This window comes from Pagrus pagrus (assembly GCF_965226575.1).
Source record: "Pagrus pagrus genome assembly, chromosome: 4".
NCBI lineage: Eukaryota > Metazoa > Chordata > Actinopteri > Spariformes > Sparidae > Pagrus > Pagrus pagrus.
The window spans coordinates 5419825-5433615 of NC_140188.1; the positions used below are offsets into that span (position 1 = coordinate 5419825).

Sequence of the window (13791 nt, forward strand, 5' to 3'; positions counted from 1 at the left end):
GGAGCCAGGACACATTTGTAAGGATGTTTTGATTTGAGGAGCTGTAAAGGCGTAAATTATTATATCTGTGTGAAAAAGCTTTGGGGTGCTAAATAGAAAAAGTAATATTTGTGTTTTTTTTTTTTACTATTGCAGTATTTTCACTTTTGATTATGAAGCGAACCAAAAGTCCTGAGTTTAGTTTACATTTTCTTGCAACTACTTACAAAAAATCGCCACATAATTTGTATTCAGTAACTGACTACATTAAAAAGTAATCATCCGACCCAACCCTGCTGACCTCTTAGACTCCAGAAGACTGTTAGAAATGAAGCTCACCCTGCAGCGGCTCACAAATAAAGTGGGCCACAAATAGAACTGTGTTGTTGTCTGCTGGCTCTACAGATGCTGATTATCTCAGAGTCATTTAAAGAAACGGCTCATCGCGATGATTGACATGTTGTCGGGGCACGAACTTGTTCAGCTGAGGAGAAGAAGGTGAGACTGAAGATACTTGCTTTCCTGTTCATGATTTGTAGCTCAGTTTGTCCCTTCTTAACGATCTTTACTTCGGATCATTTGGAAACAGAAGCAGATGATGAGTGACTGTTGAAGGTGCAGCTATTTTTACATCATGACCTTCTGTGCGGGCTGAATTACGGCCATAAATACAAACAACCCCTGAAAGCTTGAACCTTAAAGTGTTTTGGTGTGTTGATACATAGATCCTGCTCAGCGCATGCCTACCTGTGTTACAGCGATGCTTATTGTTTATGCATCGGTGATTATTGTTTATTCATGCGTACTTCACCCATCGTGTCACGAACCTGCTGTGATGTTTTCCTGTTTTGCTTACTTTTATTTTTCCAGATGCAAGCTTGCTGAGCGTGCAACTTCTTTTAAAGCAACCACAGCCATAAAATTGAACACATTAAATCCTGTTAAGTGCCTATTACAGCCTCATTTTTCTACTAATCACCTGTGAGTCCAGCATTAGCTGCCTTGCTCAAGTACTTCCTCTGCAGTGGTTGTGTGGGGAGGAGAGCTCATTACTTTCCCTCTCCCTCCATTACTTCCTCTGCCCACATGTCCAGGAGTTTGACCTTGGAGCTATAAAGAGTATCATAAAGTTGGATTTAAAATCTCGGCAGTGCTGATACACGGTGGCCAACTCGGCGTTTAGGTGAATCTTCAATTATTCAGATTCTAATAATTCTTTCTCACACTTTATCTCCTCAATTCGGAGCAGGCAATTATTTTGTACAGCAGTCCTTCACAACACTAGAGGTCTCAGCAACCTCACTGTGACCTCTGCAGACTCTGGACTCCACCTTTGAAATGCACATACTGTACTGTACTGTTATTGCATGTGTTTGTTTGTTGGTTTGTTTGTGCTATAGGCAAATCTACAGCCAGCACACTGGGGAGGTTGATGCAAAACCAGGAAAGTCTCCCTGAATCCTTTATACGGTACTGACTCTGTGTTATATAAACAGCCTAATGCAACATACAGATTACGTTCTCATGCGAGCTCGACAGAAGAATATTGTTCTGTGTGGCCACCAGCTGATTAAAACTGGTCACACAGGCGAGGAGCTGTGCAGTGTGCTGTGATCATGGAGAGAGATGGTTCAAATTTCGGGGGTTCTGGTTTGGATTAAGTTGCAGGTCTGTAGTGGTGGTGGTGAACACAAGTAGACAAAAGCACTGCAGCCACCTTAACTCAGCTGTAGAGAGCCTTGTGTCTCCTGTCACCAGGATAAAACATAGGCAGTTAACATTTTCTGCAAACCACCGATACATTCACATCTCTACGTGTCACAGGCCTGCATACAGAACCATACTGACATTTCTACAAAACCTGTCATATCACAGGTAACAGGTTAGGAGGCTGCCCAGCCAGTGACTGCTGTTCAAGTGTGACAGGACTGGATATTCTTTTTAGAAGACCTCAGGACATCTCCAGCTGCGGTTGTGGCAACCAAAACAAGTATTATAGTCAAAATATTATCTTGTATCTTGTACCTAACCAGATCATAAGCACAGCGTTGTCACAACATAAAGTAGAAAACTGAACCTCAAGAAAATAAAGTTGCAACATAAAGAATTGTAACGTATCCTCGGTTTGCAGAAACATACTTTGCCTACATTTATTCTGGTGCTTGCGTTAACGGTATAGATTTGTCATGCACATTATACACTGTTCATTAATCTTTATAGTATACTCTTTCAGTATAGAGATCAGAAATCAGCATACTTGATTTTTTCATACGAACAGGAAATGATATTATGCTCATCATGCAAAGGCAATTAACCTGCAACTTTAGGCTGACACTGCCAATCAAACAGCAGAGACACAAAGCTGCAGCTGTTTCCTTTTTCATTTTCAGAGATGTTTCACCAACATCCACGATTAGTTTAAATGTTTCCCAGCTGTGAGCACCCTCCAAAATCTGCCATATTTAGTATCCCAGCAAACACTTGTTGGACGGTGACGTTGGCCAAACATGGTCCCCAATAACTGACGACATTAACTGCGAGGCGGATGACCAGATGTTTATTCCACGTCTAATAATGGTTCAGCCAGACCCTCTCTTAATAACTAGGAAATATTATTATTATCATATCATTGCTATGACAAAATCAAATGTTTTATCTATTTATGTCTGTTGTTAAAAAAAAAAAGAACATGATGTCCACTCCATGTACAAGACACCCTTTTTTAAACATAAAAAACATATTTATTCCATTTATATGTAGTAAATCTACATGTGGATTATATCCCTGTGTCATCGTTTTAATCCTTTTGTGTTTGACAGAGTCAAAAGTCTTGATCCAAGCTGTCGCTGTAACACACCAGAGGAGTTAGACCTCAGGTGAGGTAGAATACAGAGCAACAAGTTCATGAGGGGAAGAAGTAACAAAGGACGTTCAACCACGAGACTGGTTTTAGACTAAGTTGACTTATTATTCTCAATTGTTGGATGTATGAGGATGCTGAATGGACAGTGTGTACGTAAATCTAGCAGAATAGCTGAATAAGCCTGTTTGTTGGCGTCCAGTTGACGTCACTCGCTGTGGAGCTATTTTTTAACCATAATGGGATGTTTTGATTGGACGTTTGAACATCGGTCATACAGTGTCTCAGTGTTTGCTGGGATGTTTTCACACTACACACTCAAACCTTCTCAGATGGATTTTTGGACGTGCCAACAGCGTTTTCTGCTTCTTTTCACCTGCCAGTAAAGGAAATCCACCAGGAGGACGTTACACACGTGCATCCTGCAACTGCTCCAGCCCTCTGCATGTTTGTACATCAAAATGGTGCTGCCAAGGATTGAACATGGGTCTTTCCAGTTAGTATTTTGCCTCTTTGACCCGGACCAATGATCTGATTCTCCTCACTAATCCACTCCATGTTGACATTTCAGTTTGTCTCTGATTCAACAGCAAAACCGCTGATTCAAATTCAAAACCCTTCTGTGAAATGAAATTAGACTTGAGTGATGCTTTTGTGATCTATATGACTCTTCTAATGAGGTCCTAATACAGTATAATTAATTATCACAGTATAACACATACAAGGATCATGTCTCAGATCAGAGATATGCTGCGTATACCCAGTAGGACTCACAGCGGCTGATTATAAGACATATACTTTCTAATATATATGCTTCAGCACGAGGTCAGTATTTATGCCAAAAATGACCCACTTACAATTATTTTACTTATTAAGAGGGAAATTAATTAGCGCCAGATTGGTAATTATGTTACGTGTTAGTGGCTTCGCTCGGAGAATGAGACATTTCTATATTTAGATGTTCAAGCACTCTCAGCTAATTGTACTGTAACCGGATTGCTGAAGGAAACTGTGTGACTGAGAAGATGATGAGAAACACTCAGCAGAGAAATACTGTAAGTAGCCTCCTGTCGTTGAATTGATATTTCACTGACTTCACAAGTCCAACTGATACAAAGTAAAACTACTTATCAAGAAAAAAAAATAGCTTATATAGCTGCATTAGAATAGAGGCGTCACGATTCTCGAAAATCCTTGATTTGATGTAAACATTTTTATTTATTTTTTTATGGACTGACAACCTTGCCTTTGTTAGAAAAATCACATCTGGATTCGTCAGAACAACAGATGGTTTTCTGCCCTGACTACTGTCATTTACATTTTTCAAATTCTTCTTTAAAAAGCTTCATATTTTACAGCTCGAATTTATACTCGTGGCTTTTTGCAGGTCAGGGTTAGACAAGTAAGAATAATATTTCAACAATATAAGATAAAGTTTCCAGAGATTGGAACAAAACAAAAAAAAACAACCTTGGTGATTCAACACTTAACAATGAAAAAGATGGAATTTAAGTTACCGAGTTTGGTTTTGTCAAACCCGTCCTGAGTAAATCCTCCAACCAAACAAATCAATAAATCATCTCAGACGCTGTTGGATTGTTACCAGTCAGTTGATGGTCTTTGTACGCACAGTGTAGGAGCAGCTGCAGGCTAACAGCAAGCTGTGTCGTCTTTCAAGTGTTTCTTTTTAACTCTGGACAGGCGAGTGTAGGCGCGGGGGAGGGAAAACAGAAACACCAACCCTGCTTTTGATTTCGATGATTGGAATTAAAAACTCATTCCGATCGATTTTTTAACTGGAGTTGAACACCCTTAATTATAAATGTTCTGTAATTGTGTGACTTCTGACATCAGTTGAATAATGTATATTTATCTGTTTAACAATATTTTGCAGAAACCAGAGACAGAAATCTGGAAATTCTCAGAGTTTTGTGTCAGAACAGTCAGAGAGGACAAAAATGAAGAATAAAAAAGAGGAGGAGGAGATAAGAAGTCGGCTCTTACCTGGATGTCATCGGATGTCAAGTGTCCCTTCATGTCACTGTTCTTCTTTTTGGGCGGGGGAGGGGCCGGTTTGTGGGCGGGTGGGAGGTCGGTCCTGTTAAGAGAGTGAAAAGATAACATGACACTCAGCACAGTAAGGGATCGCCACTCTTTACGGCCCTCACCTTCTACAGCACTCTATAATGAGATGTCCTGCCTGCACTTGCCTTTTTCTCTCTTTCGTTGGATTTTGATAGACCTCGTGTTGGTGGCTTTGTTGCGGCGGCAGCCATTCCCCCTGCCCTTTCAAAGGCTCTCGCTGGAGAGACACTGTGCTAATGAGAGTGGGCTGTAATTGGACACTGAGGTGAGGAGATGGGGATGGAGGGAGTATAGGGGGCAGGGAGAAGGGCATGTGTGAGTCAAGTCCTCAGGGTGGATTGAGCCTCATCCAGAGTGCCACACGGACAAACAACCCGCCTGCTGCGCAGCGACTGTTTGTTTGACATGTCGTCCTGAGCCGTGACTCAGAGAGCTCGGCGGGCGGCTTCTGCTCTCCACTTTTCCCTGGATCCCTGCTACTAACATGCCCTAATCCCAAGGCGCTCACCCCGCCCCTCTGTCGACACACCTGGGGAAGAACACAGCCTCAACAGCTGAACACCTGTCCTCATTTACATGCCGCCATTAACAGAACAGCAAACAACTATTTTCTTCAAATCAACAATGAAGTTTTCACTGGCGCTAAAGGTCCGCTCCGGCACACAGTCGTTCATGGGATAATAAAAAGGAAAATTAAATCGTGAACAGGAAAGACAGCCATAATTGAGAGCTTGATGTTGAACTCTTTTGAAGTGCATCCGGATAATTATTTCAGACAAGGAAGCAGAAGGGCTGTTGCTACAAAATCGTTACAAAGAAAACCCCTTCCCTCAAACATGCTGGCAGTCAGATGTCATCTGCCATCCTCTGACATGATATCAGGAGTGATCAAAGATAATGAAGTGGAGCACAGACACTGAGCTGTGTACCTACATGCATTATCTCCGGCTCCTCCCGCCTCCCATTCGCACTGGTTCACGTCCTTATTGAATAACATGACCTTTCCGCAAGGCCAAGCCGGCGTTTTAATGTGCAGAAAATTTGTGCATGAGTGCACCTCTTAACTCTTTCTTTCACGCTCATTATTTCCAGTCCGTATCACCTTGTCTCCAGACAGGGCTGCCGTGCCACTGCCAGATTCATGTGGCACCCTCTTCAGCCTGCCTGCAGCACAGAGGCACAGCAAACTCACAGAGAGGCAGCGTGCAGCACGCTCCCTCAGCTACAATAACCTCTTCCATCGCAGAGCCTTCAGAAGAGAAGCATCCATTTTCTCTCCGACAGATAATCACAAAGTCTTGTGGAAATGCGGTTTCCGTAGGTACAGCGGCGTGCTCATTATAACGTATTGTAATCTGTTGCTTTTGACTGACTGGAGTCTGATACAGGTGAGGATTTGAAAAAAAAACAAAGCTGTGAAAGCCAACATGATCATTTGCTTTCAACATAATGTGTGAGACAAAATGTAAATTTCAGCCTCGATCAGCCCTGTGCATACACTGAAACACCAAATCATGACATTTCTTCAATGTGCTGAAACAAAAAAGCTGATGAAAACCTCGTGCACTGACCAAACTGACATTTTATTCTCAGAAAATGTGCCTTCAGCCGACATATTCTACAATGTTTACTGTGTTTTCATCCAAATCTTCATGTTGGAACGGATTTATTCAAGCAGGATGAAGTAATACCATGTTTATGTATGATGCAACATTTGCATTCCAATCCTACTGCATTTTTCAACATACATTTGATCCCATAGGACCTCTGATTATTGCATCTCATTGCACATTATGTGAAGGATAGGTACTGTGTGGGGCCCCATACGCGGAGTGGGTTTATTAAATCTGACCAAACACGAGGAAACTCCCTCGTCTCATGACTTCCACCCCACAGTAACCACTTTCTCCCTGTCATAGCTCCCTTTTCTTGATTGAATTCAGCTCCATTTGTAATCGTGTTACGCACAAGCAGCAGCCTCAGGAGACTGTCAGTGTATAGACTGTCACTACTGGTTGACACTAAAACAGGAAAACAGGGCGAAAAGCAGCATCGGTGTTTGATGAAGCGGCATGTGTGCAGAGCGCAACAAACATACAGTGTGGCTGTGTGCTCAGGAACGTGCTCATGTAGCAAGACAAACATACAGTATGTGTGTGTGTGTGTGTGTGTGTGTGTGTGTGTGTGTGTGGTCAGTCACTCAGGCTGTGTCCCAGTTCCATACATCTAAAAACAACTAATCTTTAAAATATATATTTTCTGCTAGCATACAGGACATTAATATTTTACTGTCTTTTGCTGGCACGAGCAGATAAAAATGCTCCAACGTTAAACAATTTGTGTTGATAATTACACTCCATGTTTGTTTGTGGAGATGTCCCTGAAGCGATCTCAACTCCATCCACAATTTGTTCTCATTTCTTCAGCTGTGAGTATTGAACATCAACAAGCACATTCAGCATGCATGCTGACATCTTTGAGTGAACATGAAGGATGATGTTGAACTCACAAATGTAACTGCTCAAGCTTGCTTACACAGTGATATCACTACAAGTCTGATGTGTCAAGTAACAAGAAGCCAGATCATCAGAAAAAACAACCTAAAGCTGTATCCTGTATTTACTCTCACTTTAGGCGGTAACCTCTGTTTTAATTTACTGCTAATGCAAACTGAACAGGTCCTACTGCTGCAGTTCCAGTTTCAAGCTTTTAACTGGGAAAGCATGAGTTGATGGAAATGTTGTGCAGTGTTCAGAGAGTATAGCACTTACCGCTATCGTTCATCAAAAATGTGCCTACAGAGCAAAACAGCTGGCATTTTTTGGCATTTTTTTTGTCAGCGGGTCAGTTTTAAAAATGTTGGAGTAGTTTAATTCAGTCTGTGGGAGTAATTGAAAAAGAAAGAGCTGTTAGATGAACAGCTGCAGGCGACAGGCTGCACATCGACAACTTCTCAGTGAGATAACCAACTCCTTTTCCCTCAATAACGTTATCGTGCATTAGCAGTGGATTTAAATCTTACTCTCATCACGTTATAAGTGAAATGTGACTCCTGCTACTTTGCTGCTGGCCCCGCTGCTGCACAGACGCCTGCAGTTTTGTCACTTGTTTGCTGCAACAGTCGTGTTGTTTTAGGAACACTGATATGCTTGGGAGTCATGTTCGGGATGAGTTGGGTATAACTCTGAGTGAATCAACTAAAATATTGTTATTTATTTTGTAGGAATATGTGTATGGGCACAACTATGGCAAGTATAGAAGGTCAAAACTGAACCAGGCAGTCAGTCTGTAAACTGTTTTTACTGGTCCTCTTCTTTTCTTCCCAGTAAGTTTGGCTCTCCAGAGAGTTTCACAAGACCTGTGTGATTTTCTATCTGCTTGTGTTTTTTTCTCCATCTGATATTTTTTCAATTATGTCACCACATTGCCAGATCTCAGCAGGAAACTATGTGGGAATTATTATCAGTAAGAACAGCTAAACCTTGAAAAACAGATCCAAGTTGCAATAGACCTTTACAAAGAGAAAGCAACTGTTCCAAAGATTTAATACCAGATTTATTGTTTTTTGTTTGTCAAGTTGTTCCTGAAGCTGTCTGAACATTGTTTTCATGTGTTTTCATTAATTACAGCGGCGCCCTCCATTTCCTGAGCAATGAATCGTGGGGAATAAAATGCCAGTTGCTGCTTCTCCAGTGTGAGCACATGCATGCTCAGAGCTAACTTTAGACTTAGCGTGTAGCACTCGGGACACAGATTGATCAGCACATGCAAAATGAGAATCTCACATGCACGTGACGAGATAATTGGAGGTGTGAATGTAAGTCCTTATTGTTTGAATAATACATTAGAAGAAAGTTTCACAGTAGCAGCAGTCATTCAAGTAGTGGTTGCTTCACAGGTGAATGGGTTTTTTTGCCACAATAATACTGTAGCCTACAACGGCTCCAGCTGAATAATTAAAAGACTGCTTTCCCATTCAACGCTCCCTTTCAAGCTAAATACAATTAGCCTCTGATGTTGAATATATATTTATATACAGGCTGCCGTATATATGAGTCTTTCTTCTGGCTTCTTTTGAATGTTGTTGATTAGTACATGCAGCCTTTCGTGGAGCGAGCAGCTGTGGAGATGTGACCTTTTCACTGGCCCAAATTGCCACTGGGAATAAAAAGATGTTAAGTGCAAGACAGTGTCAACCCAAATAAAGAGGGAGTAAGGGTTAAAGTGAGGGTTGATCAGCTGTGTGACATTAAATATGTATCAGTGTTGTTTTCCGCTTTGCCATATGGTGAGTGAAATATTAATCACTTCAAATTTTGGTTTAATATTCTGCTTTTTCCCCCCAGAAGCGCTAATTCTCTGGTTTGCACTTAACGTTTGCTCCATCCGTCATTAGTCAGCTGCAAATGCGATGATGCTCATCTCAGCTTGACCACCGCGTGTGCATCTCAGCTGTGTGATCACACACAGAGACATCCTCAGAGCTGAATGTGATGCAGGCACCATGTGGGCGTTGGCTTTGTGGGACGCAGACACTAATGAAAGCTGACAAGCACCACAAGCCTGTGGGGAGCAGAAAGCACTGGGCAGAGAACCATAAGCTACATTCAAGTTTGCACTGTTTCCTACTCAGACATCCACCTTGAAGACCTCGCTCCTCCTCGCTCTGTTGGCTACAAAAGGCTCAGGGCAGCTTAAGGGGAGATTTAAGGGGGATAGCGAGGGGAAAACATAACTAATCCTTAAACTGAGAAGAGTAATCTGTGAGGGAAGATTTACAGCCGAGAAAATGACTTTTACAATGCACTCACAAAAAAGTGACCTCTCTATTAGAAATTTTCACAACAATGAGGAGGTTTTGGAGCTGCAGATAATCAGAGTTAAGACGTCTCTTGCTTTCTGCTGCATGTGAGGGAGCGTGAAGTGTCGCATCCCCAGAAGCATTCGGATTAAGGAGCCACCATATGACCACAGCCCCGCTCGTGGAAAACAAAGTGAAGTGTTTGAGCTGATCTTCGCTGCACTCATTGATTTCTGTTGATCACAATCTTATTTGGCAATTTAAATGCTGATGATACTTTTAATTGCGAGACGGGATAAATGTGATTTGATCTTTAGGAGGCAATTACTTTCATGCTTTGTCTCGCTCCAATCTTTTCAAAAGGCGGACAACAATTACTCTGCAGAGCTCAGCTGTTTCGTTTTTTTTTTTTCTTCTTTTCTCACAAGAGAAGAAAGAGCAAAACAAGAATGAAACAAATGTTTTTTTTTGTTCTTTGACAAGTTTATCAAAAACTATTTCTGCTGTTGGAGGAAGGCATTCGCTTCTTTGAACATTTAACTTTACAATTGTACACAGACGGTCAGTTTCCAAGCCTTCATGAACACCTCAGGCATGGATGCTAGATTACACACACTGCTATACAAAAAAAACAAAAAAAAACAAACATGAAAATAAAGGTGATCGCTATAGACAGTTGCACTGCATGTATAACATTCTGTACAGAGAAACCAAGCACCATTTTTACTCATAAACATCAACAGTGAATGATTCGAATTCACAGCCAGTACAATAACAGTCCATGTTGAATGACTCAGACAGACAAGAAAGACAAGAAAGAACAATCCTACTTTGGTTACAGCTTAAAGCTAGAAGGTGTCCAACAATGAGTAACCATTTATCACATTTCAAAGGTCTCCACACAGCAACGGTGACAAGCACTGGTGACCGGTTTATAAATCAAAGGGTACACAAGAACAAATCATGTCTCTGCGAATCACTTCCCCCACTGTCATCTTTCAAGTTGTGCTCTAAAGGAGACATCTATTTTTGTAACTGCAACATCCCATTTCTTTCACTTTGACTTCGCTGTCGAATTCATCAATAATTTCAAGTGTCCTCCAAAATCACAATGGTGCTACATTTCAGTCCAGGGAAAAACCATTTCCAGCCCCTTCAGGTGGAAGAATTTACGCTTGAGAAGTAAAAAGTCTTGAAGTTGTTCATATTTCATCATCCTTTTCCATTCTGCATGTGATTCTTTTCAGATACTGTGGTAAATATGGCCAGGGAAGTTGGCATCAAATTGATTTATACCAGCGAGTATTCGCAACTGTGTCAACACCAGCTGCACGTCAGGAGCGGCAGCGAGTGGATTCATTTTGCGAGGGGAACGGCGCCACGATTGGCAGTGCTTTCCGGCATTTTGGAGGTCATACATCACGCTCGGGCAGAAGACAGCGCGATGAACACATTATTCTGAGAACATCGCTTTTGACAATGCCCATCTATTTTGATAATCAGTTGACTATTGTGCCAGTGCAGCCTCTAAAGGGCCAGTGATTTATTAGGATTGACCAATTTTGAGTCACATCATGTGCTGCTTTGTGAGGGCAAACAGAGGCGTGACTGGCGGTGCAGTCAGGCATGTTATCAAATGCCCAGGCTTGATTAACGGCTCATCAACATGCAGAATTAAACAGTCTGGCTAAATGCTTCCCCTTTACCCTGACATCAGACACTCATATAAAACTATGAATCTCTCGCAGTGCTTCTCCACAGTAAAATAAAAAAACCCACACATTCTCTTGTAACTTCACTGCATTCACATATTTACACATTTCAAAGAAAGTAAACAGTTTTTCCTTCATAAGACACTGAACATGTTTTGATGACAAGCCACAGGAAGAATGGACACAAATATTCATCTGGACAAATTTAAAAAGCTTTTTGAATCACATTTCACTACATTAAGCAGATGCATGCCGAGCTACGAGTAAGAAACAACAACAGTAACACAGCACTGACACGACTAGAACTCTTGTCATGCATATTTGACGACAATCATGCACATGAAAAGGAGGGGAAAGAGCAAGAGGTGGAGGGGGGAGGCTGCACAATGTGGTCTGTTAACAAAGACATTATCAGTTGAGTTGTAGCTTATGTAAAACAAAGCCTCTGTAAGCTCACAGATTTCCCTCCGATTACAAATTTGATATGCGTGTTCAATCTCGTCAAAAAGTGTTCTGCTCTGTCCAAGCTCCCCGAATCTGATAAGCTCTAAGTGGAGCTGGATATTTTTATCTTAAGACTTTTAATTAAGTTTGATTTATCTTGGCACTGTTTTTGGCGAGCTTAATTTTCATTCATACTTGTTTATCAAACTGCATCGCCGTTGTTTGATGGGGCTGGATGTGTTTTTTGTTTTTTTTTATGTTGTCATGCACCAAATAGAGACGTTTGAATCTCACTTCAGACGTCTCAATTTGTCGAGAGCTATCAAAAGACAGATAGAAACTCCTTCAATTCAAAGTTTTTTCAGACGTCAAGTCCAGTGTCTAATGAGTGATCCTGTCGATTTGCTGCTCTCAGCGCTCACAATGGTGTGCTCAAGTATGTCACTTGCAGGCCACCATTACATGCAGGCAACAGAATAGAGGATCCAGGAGGACAGGGTTCAGCGGGGGATAGACTGGGGTCAGGTGCCTCTACTTTCCTTGTGGGGGACTCTGGCTTCTCTGGAGCCTGTGTCACACAACTATCAGCAACAGCAGCAACAGCAATGCTGAGGGAGGGGAGTGGGAAACAGAGAGCAGTTACTTTGGCATCAGAGTGAGAAAGAAAGATAGATTAGCAGGGAGGGAGAAAGAGACAGAAAGCAATGGGAGAGGTAAGAGTCTGTGTGCTTCATTTGTCTTAAAAAGCATTCCTGAGAGGGAGCAGCAGCGTGGCGTCTGGGTCTCCGCCGGGCTCGGCGGTGGACCCGCGGAGCGCGGAGACGAGCAGCAGCAGAAGTCGCGCGGGCCAAAAAACCTGGCACAGCGTCACGTCGATGCTTGATGTTAGCATCGCTGCTTTGAATATCAAATCAATTACACGATTCTGGAGGGGGGGACCTCTAAAATAAGCATTGTAATCTCATCATGTGCGTTGATTAAAGGCTCATGTGCACCCTCAGCCAGATTCTGCACACCCCCAACCTCTGTTGTTTTGGTAATATTCCCAGGGAGGAAGATAGCCAACCCCTCCACACAGCAGCATCATTCCCACGGGGCTGTGCTGTGCATCTTGTATATCCAGCATAGCCAAGAGCCTCATGGAAACCCTGGCAACCATTGAGCTATCAGTCATGGCCAGGTGTTTTAGACAAAGGCAATTAGCGAGATTCAACTTGAATGCGTGTTCCCTTCTTCGTGGAAAACAGATTTCTTAAAAAATCTTCCAGAACAGATGGCAGGGACTTTTATCATCTTCAGAATAACACCGAAATATATTTTAGATTTTCACAGCTCTGTTGATTGTGCTTCCCTCAGCTGCATCCTCTGCAACTTCTGTTTTCCCCTCAGTGCACGGGCAGCAGCTGGCAATGTTCAGAATTGTCATGGACCCCCGGTTTGCAGGCTGAACAAAATTACCTGGTTGGCCGTCGGAGGGGAGGCAGGAGTAAATAAAGTCAGATACGCGATCCGTAAATCTGTCTCTAACGGCAGCCTGCCCGGCCTAATTTATGCACCCAAGACGTGCTATTTATTCTCAAACATTCTTAACTGTAATTTTTCAATTAGAACGATCTACAAACACTGATTCTGCACAGCTCAGACTTGAACTACCACTTCAGCGTCAGATTTGAGAGAAGTGGTGAAACTTTCTCAAGAGGAGACTGCAGCACATGCTCCGGCAATCAGTCCTGATTAAAAGTGTGTTAACGGGAAATGGGCACTATAGTCTACATAACAATTAAGCAGCCGCTTATTAGCTGCCTCTTTAATGATAATTATTGATTCTACTTGCAATAAAAAACAACGATGTTTTTTTTTTTCCTTTAGCGACCTATAGGAGAGGAGATTATCGGCTCTAAGAGTGAATG

At 42.1% G+C, this 13791-nt stretch overlaps 1 protein-coding gene across 3 annotated transcripts in view; it reads right to left on the bottom strand.

Moving 5' to 3' along the window:
* nectin1b (nectin cell adhesion molecule 1b) overlaps nt 1–13791 on the bottom strand; it is a 243200-nt gene that overhangs the window by 28525 nt on the left and 200884 nt on the right. For all 3 annotated transcript variants that reach the window (XM_084351956.1, XM_084351958.1, XM_084351959.1), the window contains exon 11: nt 4844–4937. In XM_084351956.1, coding sequence (XP_084208082.1) covers nt 4844–4937 — 94 coding nt within the window. The remainder of the gene's footprint in view (nt 1–4843; nt 4938–13791) is intronic.